General features: G+C 39.3%; 1 protein-coding gene across 2 annotated transcripts in view; it reads right to left on the bottom strand.

Annotated features, from left to right (window-relative positions):
* LOC129721068 (agrin) overlaps positions 1-23,938 on the bottom strand; it is a 161,295-nt gene extending 137,357 nt beyond the window's left edge. The window contains exons 1-2 of one of the 2 annotated variants that reach the window (XM_055673193.1): positions 23,817-23,938; positions 22,991-23,424 (exon numbers count right to left, since the gene is read on the bottom strand). In XM_055673193.1, the coding sequence (XP_055529168.1) occupies positions 22,991-23,063 (73 nt within the window). In that variant the 5' untranslated portion in view covers positions 23,064-23,424; positions 23,817-23,938. The remainder of the gene's footprint in view (positions 1-22,990; positions 23,425-23,816) is intronic. The other variant, XM_055673194.1, reaches the window with a different exon arrangement.
* Positions 23,939-24,323: the final 385 nt, after the last annotated feature.

The following is a 24,323-nucleotide window of genomic DNA, read 5'->3' as shown; positions in this document are numbered from 1 at the left end:
CGCACCAATCGCAGTGCGAACACTGGCTCGGACCACTACCTAGTTGCGGTATCTTTGCGCTCAAAACTGTCGTCCGTATACCATGCGAGACATAGCCGAACCCCGCGGCTCAACATCAAGCAGCTCCGGGACCCCCAGACTGTGGAGGAATACGCGCAACAGCTCGAAGCGGTACTACCCACGGTGGAGGGGCTTGGCGCATCGCCTCTCGAAGACGGCTGGTGCAGCATTCGCATAGTTTTCCGGGAAACCGCAACGCATCGAGTGGCAAAAACGACTGGTATGGCGGAGAGTGCAAGGCAGCGATGAGCGAGAAGAATCTGACCTGGGCAATATACCTGGGCAGGTCAACGAGAGAGAACAAAGCCAATTACAAACGGGCACGGAACGACCACGGTTCTCAGACATGAGGAGCTGGAGCAGCTGTACCGTGTCAGTGATACGCGCAAATTCTATGAGAAGGTAAACCAGTCTCGCAGAGGCTATGCGCGCAAGTCGACATATGCAACGACACGGAATGGAACCGTCGACTGGTGGAAGGAGTACATCGATGGACACCTAAATGGCGATACAGTAAACAGAAGCGGAGCAGGAACTTAGCTAGGAGCACCAGTAACAGATGGCCGAGTACCAGCCCTCAATGTTCATGAAGTTCTTTGTGAGATTGAGAAGCTGAAGAACAACAAAGCCGCAGGCAAAGACGGACTGTCGAGTGAGCTCTTTAAACATGGGAGAGAAGCGCTGGCTAGAGCGCTGCAATGAGTCATTTCCAAGATTTGGGAGGAGGAAAACCTGCTAGACGAGTAGATGGAGGAAGTCGTCTGCCCCATCTACAAGAAGGGCGACTAGCTGGAGTGCCTCAACTACTGCGGTTTCTCGCTAATCAATGCCACCTAAAAAACTTCGTCGTCTATCACTTGCGGGCTTCATGGGAGCTCGTGCCAAAACAGACCAGATCTTCTCAATCCGACTAATCTTATAGAAATGTCACGAGTATAACGTGCCCAAACATCACATCTTCATCGACTTCACGGTGGCCTATGATACGGTCGATCGAGAACAGCTATGGCAGATCATGCACGACAACGGATTTCCGGTCAAACTGACTCTACTGATCGCGTGGAGTGTTAAGACAAGCTGATGTACTTTCCAATTTGCTGTTTAACATCGCCCTTGAGGGTGTGATCTGGAGGGCGGGCATCGACACGAGGGGCACGCTTTTCACAAGGTCTGTTCAGCTTCTGGACTTTGTGGATGACTTCAACATCATAACACGTAACTTTGCGACGGTGGAAGATACTTACGCCCGACTGAAAGCCGAAATCGGACGAATCGGACTGCGAATAAAAGTGTTGAAAACGACTATCTACGAGTGCAGACGTAGTACGAACGTAGTACGTACTACGTAGCTATCGAACGAGTGCAGATGGACGACGGAGAATGGCGACGGCGCATGAACCACGAGCTGCACGCGCTACTTGGAGAGAACCCCATTGTATACCTGGCGAAAGTCAATAGGTTGCGGTGGGCTGGTTACGTCGTAAGGATGCCGAACGATAACTCTGTGAAACCACTTCTCTTTAGCAACCTTGCCGGCACCAGAAATAGAGGGGCGCAGCGTGCACGATGGTTCGACCAGATCGAAGAAGACTTGCGGGTGACGAGGCATCTGGAGAACTGGCGAAACACAGCTCAAAACCGGGCAACATGGCGAAAACTTCTTTTTTTTTGTTCACACAACATTTATTTGACACGGCACAATACAATTTAATGTTTTACGGAGCCAACTATGGGCGAAAACTTCTTGATATAGCTCGAGCCGCCACGGCTCTCGTCTGTTTGGTAAGGTAAGGTAAGTTTCATATGCTAAACAACAAAAAACTTTCCTCAATAAAATGTATGTTTCTATTAATAGCAATCAGCGCTGATAAATTTCAGCGCTTTTGCATGATAGTGAAAAATAGCTACCATCAACGTCAGTGTTTTTTTCTACCATCATAAAGAAATATTTCGCTTCATTCTCTCTTCCTCCGTTTTTTCAGCATTCGTAAAAAGAGAAAGCTAAGTCATTCGTGAGGCGCAGTGAAAGCGTGTTCGTTTGATATTGACTGTTTCAATTTTTCTGAAAATTTATTATTCTGAGTTTTATTTTGTGAACTGTGATGTTGTAAACTCGGTTCGTGTACAGTATAGTAGCATTACGCGAATAGTGATGGATAAGAAAGACATTTTAGCGTTTCATTATAATAAGGACAGCAAGCGTCACGTTGATAACGTCAAATCATCATCAAATTGGAACCGCCGTAATGGAAAATTACGTCCATGGTGCTTGAAATATTCCGTATATTCAAGTCATTTGGACTCGAAAATTTTTTTTCGACTTTTCTAATTTCATGTCTTCCCCCTTGGGGATTTTCGATGGAATTTCCCGGGATTACCGACTCCCGGGAACTTTTATTCAAATCCCGGAATCCAGGGTAAAATTTTCTGAAAAAAATATTGAAAAATAAGTTTAAAATTACAGACCTGTGACAGGCTTCTGTTTGCTTATAACTGGATTTTATTATATAAACAAACCCGATATGAATCATCTTTTCTATTCTTTGTCTATGAATATGCTCCTTAGGGCGCTTATGAAAATTCTGGTAAAAATTGACCTTCGAATTTCATTTAGCGGTGAAATGAAATAAATGTATGAAAAGTCTAAATTTGATGTTATCGCCAACTCAAAAAAATTTTGTCTAAAATAATTGACTTTCTAAGATTTAAAAACAAGTTGGAGCAGGGAGAATCTTTCAGTCAGGAGTTTTAGGTAATGTTTTTAAACAAATATTTTTATTGTTAAATAGCACCAGATCTCAATGTTTTATGCATTTCTATGACATTTCGTATTACAAAAAATTACAATTTTGAAAGTTTCATGAGCCTGTGCCTGTTAATTTGTTTTTTCATATTTTGCATGGGGAAATTTTTCGAGAAGACGGTATCCTGTTCCTGAATGACTCTCCTTCGCCTTCGTCTTCGCTTGCGCTTTTTGACATTGAAATAATTATCAGTTTGCTTTCGAAAATTGTTCAATCTTTTCTATTGTTTCAATACTGTTTGAATGAATTCGAATCATTAAATCATAACCTTAAACTTCTTTCCTATACGCTAAACATGCAATCCACATTAAAAAATCGCCGCTTTGTTACTTTTCTTTTTCCCGATTTTTTCTCCTTCATGACAATAATAAAATACAAACTTAATGAACTCCTTATTTCTCGGGATCCCGAGAATTCCCGGGAATTGAATGTTTATTTACTGAATCCCGGAAAGCTGAAAACCGTCGGAAAATGAATTGTCACCCTAACCCTGGCCCTGGTTTCTTCCTCTTAGCATTTGGCCGTTGTCTTTTATTTAATGCAGCGCCTCTAGTTGTCGTACCGAGAAACTAATGACAGCGTTTTGATCTGTAAGGTTTATTTACTTAGTGATGAAAATTTCGTCAGGATTGGTACACGCGTTGAAAAGTTATCCAAGATGGAACACGAGAGACGAGAAGAAATTGTGCACACCTACGTTGAAAACCTAACATGGTCAGAAGGTATGAAACTACCGAAATCGACTGTGAACACCGTGCTCAATCGTTACCGGGACACTTTGACGGTGGATCGCGCTAAACAAACCAAACATAGAAGTGGAACATTGGATCGGAAACTACGAGCAATGGTCATCAGAGCAGTCCGGATTAATCCTGGGGTCTCCCTTCGTGATTTGGCGGAAAGGTTCAATGTGTGAAGGATTACGGTTGTTTCATGCCAGCAAACAACCAAACAGGACGCTGAAACAGAACCTGGTTGCCAAAAACCCGAGCAAGAAAGCTATACGAGCAAGTATTGACAGAGTACAACGGCTGTATTTTGATAGACGATGAAGCATACGTCAAAATGGAATTCGGACAAATCCCGGGTCGGAAGTTTTACCTTGTTAACCGTAAGGGGAATGCTCCAGGTGAGTTCAAATTTGTTTTCGTGGATAAATTCGCCCGCAAGTTGATGATTTGGCAAGCCATTTGTAGCTGTGGAAAGAACACAAAAGCATAGACTAACAGAATTATCACTTCGAACACATTTTTAATAAAATCATCGTTCGGTAGATATTAGTACTTTTCGATAGTAATACTAGTACCATCTCTGCTGCCGTGTTCGCGCTGCGTCATGTATTTCGACATCAACGCTAACGTACGTGCATGTGTTACATTGAGAATCACAAAATATTATGGGATTGCATGACAGCGCCCCAGACGGTGTTATCGTGCGATGACTGTTATTCGATTGGAAATTTAAAATTAACGTTTTTTTTGTGACGATGGAGCTAGGTTCCAGTGTTACGTCTGTTAGTCTGTGATAAAAGTATTCATCACTGGAGCAACCATGAATGGGTTCATGAGAGTGAGTGTCTTCAGGAGAGAATTTTGCCGTTCATCCAGCCACACGAAGGCCCCGTGAAGTTCTGGCCCGATCTAGCTAATTGCCGCTACGCCCGGGATGTATTGGAATGATACAAGCAGAATAAAATTGATGTTATCGAAAAAAGGATTAATCCACCAAACTGCCCACAGTTTTGTTCCGACGATAGATATTGGGCAATAGTCAAGCGTAAATTTAAGAAGTGTCAAGTAACATTACACCCAACGCAAACGGGGAATATTTTATTACTTTTGGGCAATTTTTTATTACTTTTTGTGTCTTATGACTGCGCATTATACACAAAAAGTAACAAACAAAAAGTAATAAAAATTATGACGGCCACACGCTTGTATGTGTTTCTGCAGAAAAACATACAGCCAAGCACCGCAATGCATGTGTTGGCAAGACTTCACTCGCTGCATTTGTATTGATGCAACGATCAGGTTCATTTTTGTCTCCCTTCATCCACACGTAATCAGAATCTCAACCGTCAACCTCAAATGTCCAATTAGAAACACTTTCGTTTCGTCCCCCAGTGTTTACTTGAAATGGAAATATGTAATACTGTCTGACCAGAGTTGCCGAAGTTGCGAATATTGTTCTGGATGGGCACGAGTTTTATATATTCAAACAGGTCCAAATGAGTTTCCATGAACCAATGATTATGTGCTGTAAATAGCTTGCAAGGAAGCGAATGTTTTTATTTTTATCTAACGCAGTTTACAGATCGTGATGTCATTTTAAAGCGCATTTCAAGTCTTTGAAATCATCAACGTTTGCATACTCTATGACGGGGAAAATGTTGCTTGGCAGCTCTTGTCATATTTTTTCGCTACTCCGTATGCATACAACAAGCGAACTAATACACGGCCACCGGATGAATTGGAGATTGTAAAAACTTGTAACATGTGCAACTTATGCGACGGTGTGTGATTTTTTTTGACTTGAGGTGGAAAGGGAGCATTTTTCGACAGAAAAAACGTTGCATGTGGTTGAAACGACCATTATTAGATAGTCGTACTCTCATAACACGTGCTAAATATATGACAGTATGTGTTGTTACTTGACTGGGGAAGAATTTTGTTGCTTTTTAAGTAATGGATTTGTTACCTAAAAGGTTATTTTGCGCTATTGCTTCTAAAGTAATAAGGAAAAGTTTTGCGTGTATCTGATATGGCAAAATGGTGGAAAAAAAAATGCCCGATACGGTTGATGTTGCCATTGTGCAGAAATTGATAGGATATATTCGACGAAAAGTTCGAGAATTCATCAGAACAGCAGGAAAATAGTTTTTCTTGTATTTTTTACTTGAAGTTTAGTAGAAACCCTGCAAAAACATATTCTTACCAATTTTGTGCGTTATTTCCTCATTGAGCGTCCAATTCTAAATGAAACAATCCTTTTCGATTGCGGGAAATTTCACAATTATATTAGTTTTGCTGTATCTCATAAGCGTGGGCAAGGATGATAATTATTAAATTTAGTGTGTAGAAGCCACAGTATGTTTCTAAATGTATCTAAATAATAAAATTTGATTAATTATCATTCAACAATGAAACGTTAGCGAGCTGTGATTGTGATTTAAGTTTATAAATAAGACAAGTAAAATGCAATTTACTATCAACAACAGAAACTGAAATTTATGAGTTTAAATTTGGAACCTTTCAAAAAACACTTTGCGACAAACGTGTGAACAAATCAGTTAAATAGATGAATGAAATCTAGTTTTGGCATAATTCGGCGTGGATATGTACAATTTTATTGCGTCCATAAAGTTTATTTTGTCCGCTTCGTCTTTGTTCTATTTTTGAACACACGACAACTGCATCGGAACAACCTCACTCGTTCAGTTCCGCGAAGTCTACCCCGAGGCCTACCACATCGGATTGGTTTTTAGTTAACTTGTTCCCCGGCAGCAGTGAAGAGGTAATGAAGAAATAGTTACCGCAAATCACCTTTTTAACCTCTAACTAGAGAGGGTTGAGCTACTAAAAGGTACCCAGGGCTAGATAACGGCGATGCTGATTGCGAAAGTTATTCGCAGGAAAAGGAACCTTGATTGCTTCCTAGGAAAACGAGTTCCCAGTTAGGTGTAATTTCTCCTGGCATATCTCTTGCAGCCGCCGTTTAGGTCTAATTGGTCTCCCGTTTTCCGGTTTCTCGTGCACCCGACGCTGGCTGGCGCGTAAGAACGTGGGGATTCGTGATCTGCTCGAGATAGGTTGGTTTTTGTGGTCTCTCCCCGATGCCCTGCTGTACGATACTGATGTAGATCACACATCTATTAGTCTGCGTCTTACGGGAGTGGGGGAAAACGGGATGAAATGAGCCAATCCTACCGCTCCCTGGTGGATCACCGTCTGCTAGAAGAGGAAAGCTTGATAAAAAAATAGACGCGCATGACGAAGTGGGGTTTATAGTTAAGAACTGATCGATTGTTTTTTATATAAATATTATTTTGGTTAACTCAGTGTAGAATAGAATTAACGTTCTATTGTAATTAGAATAGGTGCATAAAAAACAAAAATAGGCAACAGTCACCGCTCAGCACTTGACAGCACTTACGGGATATGAACAATGAAATGTGCTGAAGCCATACCCGTCAGGGAGTAGAAGCTCTGCAAAAGAGGAAACCCCATACCGGTAGTACTTTCGATCGAGATCGAGAGATCACGGGAAGGAATTAATTGATGTTTCTTTTTTTATCGATTCTAAAGGTCTGATGAAACAAGAGAAAGAAGAAAAAAACAAAACAGGTCGATCGCGTAGAAACAAACTAACCTTACTATATCTGTTTTACGTTCTGCTACTACTCCGGACTGCATCGGATGCCGCCGTAAAAATTGATGTTTTGCTATTGGTTGCTGGTATTTTAACGTACCAATTGTAGAACACGTCATCCGAGCGCAAAACAACTTGAGGCTCCTTCGGTCGTGTCGTTCGGTAGCAGTATAGCTTCATATCGATTTTATGATCTTCTGCCAGGTGAGGAGCGAAGCTCCATCGTAACCAAAGCGCAGAGGAAAAGAAAGAAACGACATGCAGTGCACCTAGCCGGACTGCGTGCTGCGGAAAATGGATGTTAACTCACGGTACAAATTGGTTGTTAGCTTGTAGCGATCCGGCTGCTGCTGCCGTAATCTTTATTCCGGGGTCGGGCATCGATTTTATGCGATAACTGTACGTGAAATTGTTTGCGCGAATATTGCAGTGAACCCGCGATAAACGGTTATTTAACCCCATCGTCATGTGTAAATAAACTTACTATGGACTGCCGTAAGCTTGGCTTGAACTAACGCGCTACAGTCATAAGCGTGCGGCCTGCGGTGGCAAGCTATTAACCCCTCCTCGTGGCGAGGCTGGTTTATTTAGTTTTTGTTCGATAAAAGATTTGTTTTATCTATTTAACAAAATTTCAGGTTGACATTGGATGAGTTTTAAAAACATCGTGCAAAAGTATTTTCCCATGAAAGCTAATAAATAAAAATTAAGAACGAAGTTGTGGTTAATGACTAAAAATCTGTATCCGATCATATTATCCTCTTTCATTTTCTAACTTTTTGTGGTGCATAGAACAATTGCGCGGCTGTCACTGCGATTATTTATTGACTCTAAGGGTCTCCTCTCGCCGAGATTTGACCACCATCTTTATACAAGGTCGGTGTTATTTATTTTGAGCAATCGAGACCAAACGAAACTCTCACTGGGGAACGGTATCGACTCCAATTGATGCGATTGATGCATGAACAAATGATTTTGCTGCATGACAACGCTAGGTCGCATACTGCCAAATTCGTTAAAACTTACATAGAAACACTCAAATGGGTAGTCTTACCCCACGCGCCGGATTTTCTAGGTATTGCACCTGCCGAAGAGTAGATATTTTGTTCGAAGGAACAGTTTTGCCAATACGAAAACATCGTGGAAAACCTAAAAAAATCGTCCGCGATTTAAAAAATTCAGTCAGTGATGCTTGTGAATCTTATAATTTACGCTCACTCCAACTCAGAGCTATAAGTTTAGTTCCAATTCCCGGTGGTTTTTTCACGATTCAGGTTATAGAATCTGATGATCTGATTATTATCTGAAATATATTTCATTGTGACATTGTGACCTAATTTCACGCATACCTCAAGCAAGTTGTCAATAAACTTTTTTATGATACACACGGAAAAGTATAAACGAGAAGAAAAAGTTCAACCTCCCGCAAATTAGAATATTTACGATGCTAATAATATTTTTCAATAAAAAGTCTTTTCAGGTTTATGAACATTAGATATTCAATTGCAACACCCTCCTCGTAAAGTTCGACAAAACGTTGATTAGGGTCATTATTGCTTTGTCAGAATTGCAACACAAAAGCGTGTCAAACAAAATTAACGTTACATTTTTTTTCAATTACACGTGTTATGTACAATCCTTACGTTGAAGGTGATGTTAAAGAAGTTATCACTTGAATTGTTGTACTTAATTTCGTTGATACGAGGTGCAATTTCGTCGTAAAACCCACGTCCGTGCATAAAAGCATTCCCCCTAGAGAGGTGCCATTGCCGCTTAATTGTAACGTGTGAATAAGTGTGAACATTTTCTCCACAAACACGGGAACAGGAATTCAACGGGGAACATTTAATGTCGCAATCATCTGCACCTTATTATTAAGTTAACCGCTGCATGGCGGCATCATTATCATCTGGATCACTGCATTTTATCCCGACACAATAGCAGATTTATTGTGGAGAGGAATGCGCATATGCAGCGTGCAGTACTTCAGAATGTTTGCTGAAGTCCAAGTCCATTCTAATGGCCTTTCTTCAGCACAGAAAAATACCGGATACTGACAAACAACTCAAAAGTATGACAATGTATCTCACAGAATAATTACGATGCCAGCATCCTTGGCGCATCGTCAAGTGAATCGTACCAGCGGAGGGAGGATTTCACACTAATTGACCCACTCGTTGACAGTATTACAGTGAAATTTGTGGATCTGGAAAGCTTGGTGTTTTTTTTTAAATTTTTTTCTTTTTTAAAAAACTGTAGAAGTTACAATATTCTTACCATATATCAACTTATAGAAAATTGTATTAAATCTGAAAGGCAGGTTTTCGACTCCTTAGACGAGTTCGCGTGAAATCTCTCAGTGGCAAACTTCTCGAACGGTTCCGCCTAGAGCCAGCCGAGAGCAGCTCTTGAAGCTCCAACCCACACGACACGAATAACAATCCGTCCAGGGAACCGTGAAATGAAAAGTGAAACTCCCGCCGACCGAACGCGGGCCCAATCAAACTTCTTTCTGCAGGGAGCAGCGACTCCTCTTCTACTCCGGGAAGGCGATGCAACCGGGCAGCAGCAGCGAGCGATACAAACCAGCTACACGCGCTGAGGTGCATAGCCTGGCTCGGCAGATTCATTGGTCATTGCTGCTGAGGAGGGGGAGGCAAAAATATGATTCCTCCCTAAGCGACTAAACCACGTACAGACGCGGTAGTCTTTGCTGAGGCGGCAAGACGAAGCGGGGAAAAAATATAGTAGTTATTCCTCACACTGCCAAGGTACACAAAATCCGCTGAAAGTGAAATCTATCGCCAGCTGCTGCTGCAGTGTAGAATGTGGGGATTCGTAAAAACTGAGGTGGAAAATTACAAGATGCAGGTTCCGGAACGGATGCTTGCTACTTTATTTTTTTCGCAATCAGGCTATCAATTGCGGAAAGAAAAACAAAACAATGCTAATGTTTGTGCATTTTGAGCGAAATTATTATTTTAAGGAAATGTTTCATTGAAATATTTCATCGCAGATGTCAATTTCGATCAGTCAAATGGGAAGTCAAAGTGAACACGTTTTTTTGAGACTGCTGCCTGCCCATAATCGCATAGTTGTAACATTTGCAAAATTGGTTGTTCGAGCAGATGACACTTTTATATTTTGACCTTAAAAGCTTTGTCCTCAATATATTCTTGCAAATAGACAGTTCAACTAAACTTAGTGTCATGAAGAAAGCACCACTTTACACTATGTTACTTTTGAAGTCAAATTGGTTGAAATTTTTGCAATGATACTTTTATGCCGTCACTTTCAAGCTATTTGTGGAATATATCACAGGGGAAATGAAGTTTTTCTCGTATTCAACATCAGATTTACGTTATGTGAAAAAACAACTTGGTGTTTTTTACGACTTTTTTCATTGAAACATGAGCATATTTTTCCAGATGTAAAAAGTATTTCGAGCATTTCCCAATAAAAAGCACGAAATCCATAAAATGTCGAATGTTACAATTATGCGATTATGGGCAGTGCTGTTAGATCTATCCTCGTACTTGTTTTACGCTTGATTGTTGTGATGGGGAACGTGCATGATAATATTGGTTTAACTAGTGGAATTGCATTCAAGGTTTCATTCATTAAAATAGATGCGTAAACATAAAAGCGGTATTCGATCACACGCAGTTCCCATTCTGCGCTCACCAATTCCACGCTGTCTGCATCGTTGAGTGGTTAGCAATCAAGGATATTTGCCCCGTCCGTCGGCAAGATCAAAGTTCGACCAGATTAGCAGCAGCCTGGGAATAGGGTTGGTCTGGAAATCATTTCCAATTACATTGGACTAATGATCGTTTTTTGAATATTGAGAATAGGTTATGTTTCCATTTAATTCTACTACAAAAAAATCGAATACCCTCTAATCGAATACCGTCCGCAGATACGTATTTCGGCTGCTACATGCAACCATCATCAGTGCTTTTGTGGACTGTTAAAGAGCATAACTGAGTAAACCCTTTCTATATACCCCTGAGTAACTCCTTTTTATATGTATTCGATTAGAGGGTATTCGATTTTTTTTGTAGTAGAATTAAATGGAAACATAACCTATTCTCAATATTCAATTCCATTCTACTAAGACGCTCAAAAAGAAATTTATTTGATCGTTTTTTCTTGGCAGCAATCTGTAGTGAGCGCTCAACAGCCGATCCCGCTCTCGGAGGTGATAAAGGAAGCCACTTTTATCCTAAGTTATGATTTTGGCTAATTTAGATCGAATACATTAACGAGAAAATATGATCGAGATTTTTTTTCATTTATAAGTCCCGTTGAGAGATGCAATTAATTTCGATCGAATATTTTCACGAAGTGATCTAGTTTGTATTATTAGGGTAAACTATCGGGAAAGATAACAAAACGATTAAATTTCGCTTTAAATTTTTGTTTCTTTCCCTAGATTTACTTTGACAATAACTAAAGAAAAACGTTTACTGCCAGAGTTATTACGTGGTACGAGGCAATGACTCATAAAGTTATATTACGTTTTGATAGATTATGGCCGTTTAGCTCCAGCCATAAGGAAACAAATTGAATTGGTTTTTTGCCTCGTTCTGCAAACCTCAATTTAGTCTTTAATTATAAATGTTATTATTGATTAACTAGTCCAAAGTATTGGCTACTTCGTCACCAGCCCGTTTCCATGATAAATACATTCTTTTAAAGCGTCAATTTTTAACGCCGTGTAAAAATGAACCACGTAATTTCCAAAATACGCGTAAAAAGATTTGTAATAAGAATTCGCTCAATACCTTCGAAAAAAATAAACCAAAGAATAGATTCAACTCTATCTGCAAATCAAGATGAAAATAATGAAACAATCAGTGGTGGGCATCGGTAACTGAAAACTTAGCGACGCTAATCATTAATTCGCTAACTAGAAATTTTGGCTCGATAATCGCTTAACGCTAAACCCATATTAGCGGAACTTTCGCTAATCGCTAACTTGTTATACGTGGATTGTCATATAGTTATGTTTATTACGAACCGACAAACCGAATACGGTGGCCTAATCCCACCCCGGGAAGCTGTACCGCGAGTGATTGGTGAAACCGGAATGCATCGTAATGGGCAACAGGACGTACATGGAAGCGGACGCCAAGCAGATCCCCGGCCTACGAGTTGTCGTCCGTAAAACTCGCCTGGATGTTTCGGAAGAAGAACGTCGACAAATTTGACAAGAAGTATTTGGTGTGACTGGTGCGGCAAATTCCGTACATATCGTTCGGCGCTATCAATGACCAAATATATAAAGAAGAAAGGTGCCACGAAATTGACACTCTGTTTGGGCTGGATCTGGACCGCTGATGGAGTGGTACTATGCCATATGAAGGACATGCTCCGGAAAATAAGGAAGATCTTTAAACCCGATCGGAATTTGAAGGAAGAGTGCACGAAAGTGTGTAAGAAAAATGGCGCAAGTGTTGCACATGATTTGATAAGTAGCGTGTGTAATTTACAGGATGTGGCATAACGTTGATCAACGCCTCTTACAAAGTCCTGTGCTCGGCCGCCTGCTCCGCCGTCTGTCTTCTCTAGAAAGAGGATTCGTAGGGCAGTACCAAGCGGGTTTCACATGAGTACGCGCTTCTACGGATCAAATCTTCACTCTCCGGCAGATCCTTTAAAAAAGTCGGCTGCCCACACATCATGCCTTCAAGGCCTCAGTGCGTGGCTATGTTTTTCCGGATAACTTGGCACGACTTATCAATGCTACCTTGGATCGAGTGATGCGTTACGTGGTTGAGACGAGGTGCTGGTCTATCCTGCACATTGTTCAACATTGTCCTTGAGGGTTTAACCCGACGAACGGGCATCGAAACGAGAGGCACGATTTTAAGCAAAGGTAGTCAACTTATAGACTTCATAGACGACCTCGACGTTATTACGAAAAACTTTGGAACGACGAAGGCAATCTACGCCACACAGGAGGCTAGGAGAGTTGGACTAGAAATTAATGCGTCGGAAACCAATCATATGAGAAGAACAGGCTCAAGAGAAAGCAACATACGCCTCCCACGGTTAGTGATCTTGGACGGCGAGTTCGTACACTTGGTATCTCTGATAACCGCCGACAATAACAAAAGTAACGAGATCCAACGACGTATTTAAAAAAATTTGACGATGTACAAAACTATAATCAGATTAGTAATTCACAATGGACTTGAAACCGTGACGCTGTTCAAGAACGACATACGCGCACTGCCCATATTTGAGCGGAAAATGTTGCGGACAACATTTGGTGGAGTACAAATCGATAGCTGAGAGTGGCCTAGGCGTATGAATAACGACCTGCAGTCACTACTTGGAGAGATTTCCATTGTGCACCTGACAAAGGTCGGGAGACTGCCGGACGACAGTGTAGTAAAATCGGTTCTCTTCAAGGACCCCACCGGCCTCAGAAACAGAGGGGCCTAACGTGCTAGATGGCTGGACCAACTAGAAGCGAATCTACGAGTCGAGAAGCCTAGGAAATTGGCGACGAGTAGCCCAGGACCGAGGACAGTGGAGAAAAATTCTTGATACGGCACGAGCCATCACGGCTCTAGGCTGCTGAAGTAAGTAAGAAAGAAACCACGTAGGGTTCTTAAGTATGTTTCTATGATACCGATTTTCCTGTATCGTGGCGTAGTCAGGAAAGAGGAGGGACGGTATACTTAATTTCATCCATCTACACATATACAAAAGGTGTTATGTGTGTCTATCTGACCCTGATGGAAATTACTTAACTGATCGGTGTAAGAATTTTTATGCAGGGGTTTTTGGATGGAGTATTATAATAAATCGAGGCCCTCTTATGGAAGAGAGAGTTTCGATAAATATAAGATACACATTTTTGCATAGCTCGAGAACTATTCAAGTAAACCGCACTAAAATTAACATAGGAAGATTTCTATGATGGTTTGAATTACCTCCTTACATTGAAAAAGGGGACCACCATGCCAACAAAAACATAAATATCTGCATAACTTGAAAACTAATAAAGTAAATGGTACTGGGGGAACTGCTTCATTATTCATCTCAGCCCAAATATTCATCTCATACAACATGAAACCACAATTGAAAACAGGAAAAAACGCATATTTTCTTCTTAAACCAATCTGCTAATCCATGGAATGGATTCTTCTTAGTTCACCTCATAATGTATAATCCTCAAAAACTCACCTTAAAGCACTAAACTTGATATTATAGTCGGGCATCTGCACTCGAAAACTCGTTGAATTCAATCACCTACTTCAAAAAACAAAATCCGCGCATTGTTCTATACGACTACAACGGGACTCGTTCAGCAGCCAACCAAAGTTTTTTTCATCACTAGCGGACCACTTTTTATTTTAATCACTAAACAAAATCACTCACTACACTAAGAATACTTTAATCTTTGAAATGTTCATCTCAACATTCCTAAAACAAGCTTGAATTGGCAGAAATATATGAGATGAATTTCTTCAATTCCTAAATTTCAACTGTATGAATTTTCATCCGTTTTTTTTACTGCGTTGGAGAAAATCAAAAGTTGCAAAAGTCAAATCAGTTTCTGTTAATACGAAAAAATCATACTGAAAATGTTGAATTATTCCGACATAATTGACATAAATCTACAGCACTGTTGTGGTTACCTAGGTTATCAAGTTTGCACGTAAACAACTGAAGCGGATATCAAGGTAACCTACTACGACGGGCAGCGGCTACGTTCATTCATAATAATGTGTTTCATTCATAATTAACAGTGTGATGAATATGGGGGCGTCTTGAGATGAATAATTGAGCAGTGATTCAAGTTTTGAGATGGATATGGAAGCGTTGTGAAAAATGATTCCATAAGAGCACGTAAGCATATTTAGTTTATTTGTTCAATGATTTCGTGGAAATTTGATGTTTAATCCGTGCATTCTTCGTTAATATCGGCTTAATGAGATGAATAATGGAGCAGTTCCCCTACATTTGGAAAATGAGGATTTTAGAGCAGGGGACGGAAGAAAGTTTTAGACAGAGCTTTGAACAACAAACGGACACTTTTAATAGAACTCAAAACATAAGTAAGTTGACGGCGTTTCCACCAACAGCCGCCATGTGATTTGACAACTCCGAGTTGTCTATTACTTACAAAGCAACACAGTGTAAAACAGCTCAAAATGGCCCAGTATGATTATTTCCGAAACCAGAATGATGCCAAGAGGTCGAAAATGGGCTTCAGGCGTCATTTCAATAACCAAGATGGCAACTTCAGGTCTTTGGAAAACAACCTAAAATGACTAAATACCATCCAGCGTGAGTATCTCCGGAACCAAAAAAAATCCCAGAGCCAGATTCCACGTGCCATTTTTAAATCAATGATGACAACTTTCGGTTGCTGGACAGCCCAAAATAGCCTAATACCATCCCATATGGGTGTTCCTGGAACCCAAAACAGAAAAGCCAAAAATCGACCTCAAACGCCATTTTAAATTCTAATATGGTGACCTCTCTGGAAAACAGCCAAACTGCTGTAAACTACCTAGGAACTACCCAGAAACTTGGCCAAACCCTAAGATTTTTTTCCGGAATGAGATTCGAAATCGATGTTTCGAAGAAACAAGAATGCTAACAGACCAAGAAGCAAGCATAGGTTATAAAAAATTCGCATGTCTTAGTCTATCGTAAGGTAAGGAAGGTTGGGGTTTAACATTTGATCAAATTAAAAGAAATATATCGATTATCTTTACCAGGGTGGTGCAGGTTCTTCCAAATAATGTTGACATTATGCTTGAAATTTCTTACATAACATTAATAGGAAAAAATCTCAGATAAATAAATATATCTCACCACACCCCGATTGAACACAACGTTTCACACACACATAAAAACACAATTTTTCACTAATTTCAAACATTAAAAAGCGACGGTACCGCGAATACCATCTCTAGATTCTTCTAAAATTCAAAGATTTCAGTCTCAGCTGTTCAAACAACCCAATTTCAGCAGCGATGTTGGTAGGAGGATCGAGGTTCGATAAGACTCCTTTCTCTTGACAAAATAAGTCCTTCTTATAATAAAACTGATCTCAGAAATATTTGTAATTGGCGATATTGGCACGAGGAACGAGGTTTCGATAAAGACTCCTTTCTCTTGACATAATAAGTCCCTCTTAGAATAAACCTGGCCAGAGAGGAACGTTAGCTGTAGCCTCAGTTCAGGGAATTATAATTTGACGATATTGGTAGGATAGAAAAGAGGCTCAGTATAGTAGAGCAGTAAGCTTGAAACGAAAGGGTAAACTCTCACACACAAGCACGGATATAAATGAAAAAGCGTATCATTCACTTCAATAGTGATACTGCCAATAATATGAAGTGCGGAGTACAGAAAACACCTGGGCAACATCACAATAGATCAAAATGTCTCTGGTTGCAGGGATGAGTCCACACAGAGGAGAAAAAGAACTTCAGCAGCCGCTTTAAACGTTTTATTTTTATTTTTGGTACAGCATGTTTTAATAAATCATGCGTTACGTTGAAAATGTTTTAGAAAATGATGAATAAGCGTTTCTGTAATCTATTTAAATCCAATCATCTTCGTTATATTTCATGAGTCCTGAACAATATGTTCAAAATCCGATTCAAACTATTAAATGATCCTAACAAGTGATCCAGGGACACCAAACCTGGCACAGACCTGAGCTTGAGTAGCTAAAAGGAATTCACTTTCAAATTGAGCAATAAATTTTTTACATGAGTGTATAAGAAATCCAGCTAATTAGGTAACGCTCATAGGGCGGAGGGGGTATCCTTGAGCGTTACGATTTGTTACATAGGAGAGGAGGCAGGTAAGATCAGCGTTACGTAACAAAAAAACTGTGGAGAGACACTCCAAAAACGAGCATTTTTATTAGGCAAATTTGTCTATAGCGTTACGTAATTTATATGGGGGGGGGGGGTAAGTTACGTTACAAAAATTGTTTTGTTTTGCGTTACGTAAATTATGGATGTCTCCTGAACAACTATTCGAATGTGCTCTCGAACTAAGCAGCGATTTATTCAAACAGCACGTGCGTCTCACGGTTAACGGTATCGCTAATGATAGCAGGAAAACACTTCATCTTTTACGTTTTGAGAGTAAAAGACGTAAACGCTCGAAACACTCTCAACTTGTCTTTCTTTTCGATATTTGAAATTTTTTTATTCGATATTTGTTTAAAGACAAAAAAATAATAATAATATTGATATTCATTTATTTTAAAGAAAATATCTACTCTACTTTCTCTACTTTTAAGGCTTTTCTAGTCTTTTTCTAGCGCCAACCGTTTATTTATAAGCTTTAGTCACAGAAACTTTCGATTTTTTTTCAAAAATGGCTTGAAAATATATAACTTCATAACTCAGTCTTAGTTTTAATCATATTTTCTTAAAATCTTGCGATAAAATTGGTCACAAAATGGTTAAAATCTATACTTTTTTGGAGTACAGTAAATTGGTGTGACTTTGATCACTTTTTTTGATATATTTTAAATGTTTTCAGAATATACTGAAAACAATATTGTTTGATATTATTGAGATAAGTACTGGCATGCATTGAGCAAGATCCAGTCACTACTTCAAAAGTTTTGCAACAATTTAGCTGTTTTCAAACATGCTCTAAAATTTTTACTTCAATATTCCGGGGTGACTTTGATCACTTTATCATTTTGATACGTTTGGAGTGAAACTTTGCTACTTTAACTAAATTGAACAACCTAAAACGACTTAAACGAGTTTATAAAAATTAATAGCAATTTGAGGCCATTTACATTCTAGCGAATCTCCAAGATTCATACAAAGTTTTAAGAATATATATGAATCCACGGAGAGGGAAGGTGATCTAAAATCATCAAAAACAAGTTCACGTGGAATATGGCTTATGCAATTGTCCAAATTTGCATGTCTGCACGTCTGCACGTCTTTGGTTGTTGTTAAGAAGAAAATTTGTGATACGCCTTGGAGATTATTGGGACTCACCATTGCTTTCGAGGAAAATCTTGCGAAAATAATAATGAAAATCATTGTTATAATATTTGTTTATCTTAAGAACTAGTCTGGGAACAAAATTAAAAACCTTTACGTATTGCAACTTGTTGTTTTGAATCTGCTTGAACCGATTGTTTGTATGCAACAACAATCGCCAAAAATACATCTTATTTTCAATTGATATTTTAGCGTGAAAAACACTCTTTAAATTGCAGGAAATGCATGAATAGTAGCAATGTACACATATATCAACACAATCAGTGGAGATTACGACAAATCCCAACGAGCGCTTTTTTAACAAAATTCCAAAAAGAGGTAGAGTGATCAAAGTCACCCCGCTGATCAAAGTCCCCCCAGTTTACGGTAACTATTTTGAGCTTTAGGGCAAATTTTTTTCGTTTTTGTCGACTAGTGTAACGTTTTAGATATATGAAGTTTAGCGTTGATTTTTCTGGTTGTTATGTTTTCTCGTAGTTTTTTTATTGTAAGTTAGAAGGTTTGTTGTTTTTCAAGTCTTGTCAGTTGGTAAAAATTGTTATTTTTCAAGTCCAAATAAGTTTCTTGTTAATATTATAACTGGTTTAAGATTTACGACTGCCCTTAATATTCCTACCAGCTTCCAATTGTTAACGGAGCCCCATAGCCGCAAGTTTACAGAACCAGCTTTGACACAAGGATGGTCCGTGCGTTCGAATCCAGGCCGCTCAACGAACTTGATCATGGGTTTATTCTCTTTTTGCCTCACTGAGCCTTTATTAACGTCGAATTTTGCAAAACCTAGATGACTTTCTCTTGACAAGAATAAGTCCCTTTTACAATAAAACTAGCCAGAGGAACATTTACTGCAAAGTTGCAAAATTTCAGCTCAATCTGACCTTAAATGGGGTGGCGTAAAGCGATTGAAGTTTGGCCTTTTTAAAATCGAAAAATGAGAATAAATTATGTTACATTTAAAGTACATTTCAATTAATCTATGCTTGTACTGGAGAACCAAGAATAACTCACGAAAAGCGTATTTTTATGCAAAAAGGAATTTTTTCAATTTAATTTTGAAATGTGTCAACAACGAATGCAATTTGAGAGTTAGTCGCCAAAAGATTTATGATTTGAAATAATTATTGAAATCATATTGCAGACTACGATTTATAGATAAAACAGTGCACTAGATCAAAACATGATGAGCAAAATGGTAAATCGTATACAATTGATTGACATCGCGTAACTCTTAAAACATGATCTTAGGAAATTATAAACTTATCTAGACCAAACATGCTTCGTTAAAAGATAGATCACAACTAGTCGAACAACTTTGTCGAAGACACCACTATTCTGTGACTTGCACTTGAGAAGTTATGGGGTTTTGTCCATCAATGTTCATGATCCGCCGCGCAGTGTGAGACGCCATTTTGAACTTATTCCAAAATGACCGTACACTATCGAATATGGGTGTTTTCGTAATTGGGATGAATCACAAAAGCTAATAATTGTCCCCAGATGCCATTTTATTTTTACAGGGTCATCATATTATTTTCAGCGTTATTTTATTAGTATTAGAGGGATGTAATTGATATAAACATATTAATACAAAATAGTCTATCGTAATTATGATTGGGGCATCTTAAAACCAATGTAAGCAACAACAATTTCAGGTAAAGTCAAGGGCGAGGATGTTCTTATTCCGATAAAACTAATCGTTTCAAACGATTTTCCTTTTGAGTACGAACGTGTCTAATTTCCGATTAGTCATTCATTTACAGACTATAAACAAATCGCATAGTCAATCTTTGAAATTATGTGGAATCAATTGAGAATTTCCATGCCTTCAATGATTAAAACATAAAGAGAAAGAAATTTAACGGGATAAAGTGTGCCGGGTCAGCTAACGGTTAAATATTAGAAGAAATCAGATTGATGACAAAATATTCACCGAAGCTTAAATTTAATCATAATTTGAAAAACAGTATCGTGACGTTAAGTAAGCTTAAGGTCGTCATTTTGGTACAAAATTTCAAAAATTAAAAAAAAAACGTCGGATCGCTTGTAAAAAAATTAATAATTCAACATGGATTAGTGAAAATGAGGAAAGCGAAAATTTTGGAAATTTACTAGGATGCTTACAATCTGGGCCTAAATACAATAATAAGAACTTTACCAATCTAAAACTTGAGGACAAATTTAGAATCGGCAGCAAACTAAAGTACATTGTTTTCTAGTAGTAAACTGTTAAGTTACACGTGCTTATATATACAGGGGAATATTTACTACTTATTTATGGTGTCAAGTAAGTTATGGTGTCATAAATACGTGATTAGTGGAATAGATAGCAGCTCTAGCATATTTCTACAGTCTGTGACTAATTCGAACTGTTTTGATAGGGAATTATGCAGCGTAAAAAAATAAACCAGACTAACGGTCCCGAATCTATTGTTAAACATTCGTTGATATTAATCTGTTTTATTATACAGCTACTCTACTGCTGTAGTGGAGCCAAAACAGCTTATAGCATATTTTCGCTTCGGAAGTTCGTTATACTTTGCTGCTTCTTCGTTGTTTTATAGTAATTTTTTGTTGTTGCCAAATGCTGATGGACTTTAATATAAATATTTCGCACACCACATCTAATTATAAAATAATGGAATACTTTAAATCACTTAAAGCTAATTACAGATCAACTGTATAATTAATATGGCTCGCATCAGCTCAGAACACTGAACTGAGTGGGTTTCTTCGCGGACGGAACCGAGAAATTCACTTTCGTACGTATGTAGGTATAACCGAGAAGCGAACGCAGCATCTTGGAAACAACCAAATTGATTTTTACCCTATAATTCATGCTCCTTCTACCCATCATCCTTTCCCAGTTCAGACAGCAGAATCGATGATATTGTCTTTTATATTGGCAACAGAAAAGAGCAGCAAAAAATACAGATCGTATCGTATAGTGGCAGGGTCATATAGCCAATACCAGGGAGCGTTTCGAGATCAAACGGCCGGGCTAATTTTGGCGAAAGCATCGAACCGTCCATATTTCTGCTCCCACGTGCTCTGCTGTTGAACAAAAAAAACTTAAACTATAAGAAGACATGAAGAACCGGTTAGCTACTGGACGGATTCTTTTGGCAGGGAAATAAAGGCAACATCGTTTTGCCAAATTAAGCGTGATTTTTTCTGCTGGGATTAATTTGCGCCCAGGACGGGGAAGTATTTTTTTTCTCGCTCAAGCGATAGTGTGGAACTGTTTTTAGTGGCTTTCGGGTAATCTTCTAAAAATGAACGAGTTTTGGACGGATTATCAGTGACAAACAGACGAGACACTTGAATTGTGCTCGACAAAACATTTACCATTTCCTCAAATTCGAGGTTCGAATGAAACGTTTTCAGGTCCTATGCCAAAGCTAGAACTCAAATCATTGCATTTAGTTTGTCTGCAGATTAATGAATAGTTATTGGGATTTCAGGAAGGATTTTTTAAGTACATCAAAAGGCAAAAGCATTTATCGCTTAGTTTCGATACAATGCCTAAACAATTTTTTCGTTGTAAAAATACTTGCATTTAAATTGCAGAAATCAAAGATTACTTCAAAGTGCAATTAGCAGCTGGAAACAAGTAGTTCATATATGAACTTGAGGTCGAGTTTTTTCCTAACAAATTTTTCTTTAGTTTTCACCTGATATATTTTTAAAACTTCTCCGTACTCTAGTTTAAAGTATTGTTTCAACCCTTCAAATTAAAAAAAAAACCCTTTGAATGACCTGATGATTTGTGATTTGTTTTGTTTTTTTTTCTTGTTTTTTTTTGTCAAATTTTGCATTTTTAGCAACTGATGATTCAAAATTTTCTTATAATCCCAATCTCAAACATTTCCTAATTGTTTTCAGTGTCCATGTTTTTTTAAAATTTGTGACTGTTGGCGTTCAGATTAACACTTCAAACAAATTTTTTTCCAGTGCCCAAACATTGACGGATTATCATTTTATTTTTCAAACTTTGACTGTTAATTTTGGAATAAATTCTATTTTGAGCATTCTGTTTGCTTTACAAATTCGATTTTTCTACACTTTTAATAGGCTAGAAAAATTATGGAATTATTCACTTTTGGTTTTGACGCGAGTAAGGCAGAAAATTTCTAATGACATTTTGCAAGAAGTTAAATCAAGCACTAGCTGTTCAAACATTTCTGATTCTGAGTTGTCTTCTTGAAATATTTGGTATATGTAACATTGATTTGATTTAAATTTTATATTTGCATTAAAAAACGCCATATTCTTCATTGAAAAAAAAAATGTACCAGTGTTACATGAACAAAAGAATCCCAATGCACACTCAGTTCCATTTTCTAACCATCCATACTTTTAGATTCAGTACAAGGATTAACGTTGCAAAAGAGCATTACCATGAGTGAAGATAAACTCTTAAGTGGCGAGTAATTTCTACTCACCTCAACCCGAGCTCCCCTAGGAATACTACAAGCAATAATTGAATGCAGCGTCTCTATTGCCGGGCAGTACAGAACAAAAAAAAAAATAAAACAAACGCAGCACCATGGCGGCCCGTCGTCCGTCCAATTTCGTTCATTATGCACCGCATCTCAACGGCCGCAGTCAAAAATTATGCAAATTTCACTTTTAATTCCGTTTATTGTCTTCCCCGAATCTCTACCACCACCCCCCGTCTGGACATAAAAATAGGACTGCACCCGCTTGACGCGGTGTGGTTGAGAGACGCTTTTCACAACGCACCTTTTGCATAGCTGGCCTCGATCAGGAGAAGCGCCGCCGCCGCCACCAGTATTACTGCTACCGACTTCCACATCGTTCCGGGAACTGGATCACCGCGCACTGCTGCCGCAACTGCTGCCCTGCTATCGCGTGCACTAGATAGGAAGATGAATCTATGCGCCTTTGCTATGCTTCGCTGATGCTTGCTTTTGCACCACCAAACACTAAACTAGTCAGACTTCGCGTTTGTTCAGTCGTTGCACTTTTTTTTATTATTTCTAATTTATTCCAAACACTTGACTGGCATGAAAAAAGAGTATAGACTCGCAACGGCCGAGACTTGTTACTACGAACACTCGAGATCCCGGTGATAACTCTTCAAACTTCCGATTTTTTTGTGTGTTCACGTCTGCAGTCCGTTTCACTTCTCTTCTATTTTACTGCTACTGTTACATCTGCTAATTAGAGCTTTTCCTTAATCAGATTTCCAACTTTTCCGTTCTCTACACGGTGCACCAGATAGTGATCTGTAAATCCAACCCGGACTTTGCGCGACAGGCAGGCGGACAAGTCTGCTAAACGAAGAGATGCAACCCGATCCAACCGTTCGGTTCAGAAACAGGTTCCTACTGGGTAATATCTGAGTTATGTTCTTCCCTGCTGCCGCTCAGGCCGTACGTACTACACACTAGGGGCACACTTAGCACACGGAGCACTGCACTCTAGAATATCCGCAATCTGGTCCACGGGATAGAACCAAAATCCGAGCAAAATCAAGCACAACCAAATAACTGAACAAACAAATAAACGTCCGGAAAAGCCGAAACTGGACGAAAGGAAAACAAACCGGAACGAAGGAAGAGATTTCGAAGGTTTCGTTGTCACTGTTGTTGCAGTATGCCGCGTGTTTTCGCCGCACGATGGGGCCTGCCGAGAGTTCAAGGAACTGGATCCAAGTCCAAGGAGAAATAAACCGAGAATGAATTTTCAATGCCAAGGCTTACGGAATTTATAGAGAAAGCTGGCTAGCAAATTCCGTGTTGAGTGGACTGGGGCCTTCAGTGCTGCCGCTGCTTCTGCAGGGCAATCCACTGCTGTACGGACGGCCGGAGACGGAGTTCGAACTTCGCTCCGGCTCTCGCTGGCGTCCGCGCGTGGTTGGAACCGTGGGATGGAGAGTTGGAGCTTCGTGGAGCTCTTCGTTTATGCTGCGCGCTGCACTGCGAGAGAGCGGATCGTTTGGCGCGTGTAATGAACCGCACTGAAGATGCTCTAGTTGTTCTCTGTTTTCTCGCTGCGTGCTCTCTCCGCGGCTCGGCTATGATGCTTTCTCCTAGAGACTCCCACCGACGGT

This window comes from Wyeomyia smithii, chromosome 2 (genome assembly GCF_029784165.1).
Source record: "Wyeomyia smithii strain HCP4-BCI-WySm-NY-G18 chromosome 2, ASM2978416v1, whole genome shotgun sequence".
Taxonomy (NCBI): domain Eukaryota; kingdom Metazoa; phylum Arthropoda; class Insecta; order Diptera; family Culicidae; genus Wyeomyia; species Wyeomyia smithii.
The sequence above is the reverse complement of the archived record's forward strand: the minus strand, read 5'-3'. Positions and strand labels throughout refer to the sequence as shown.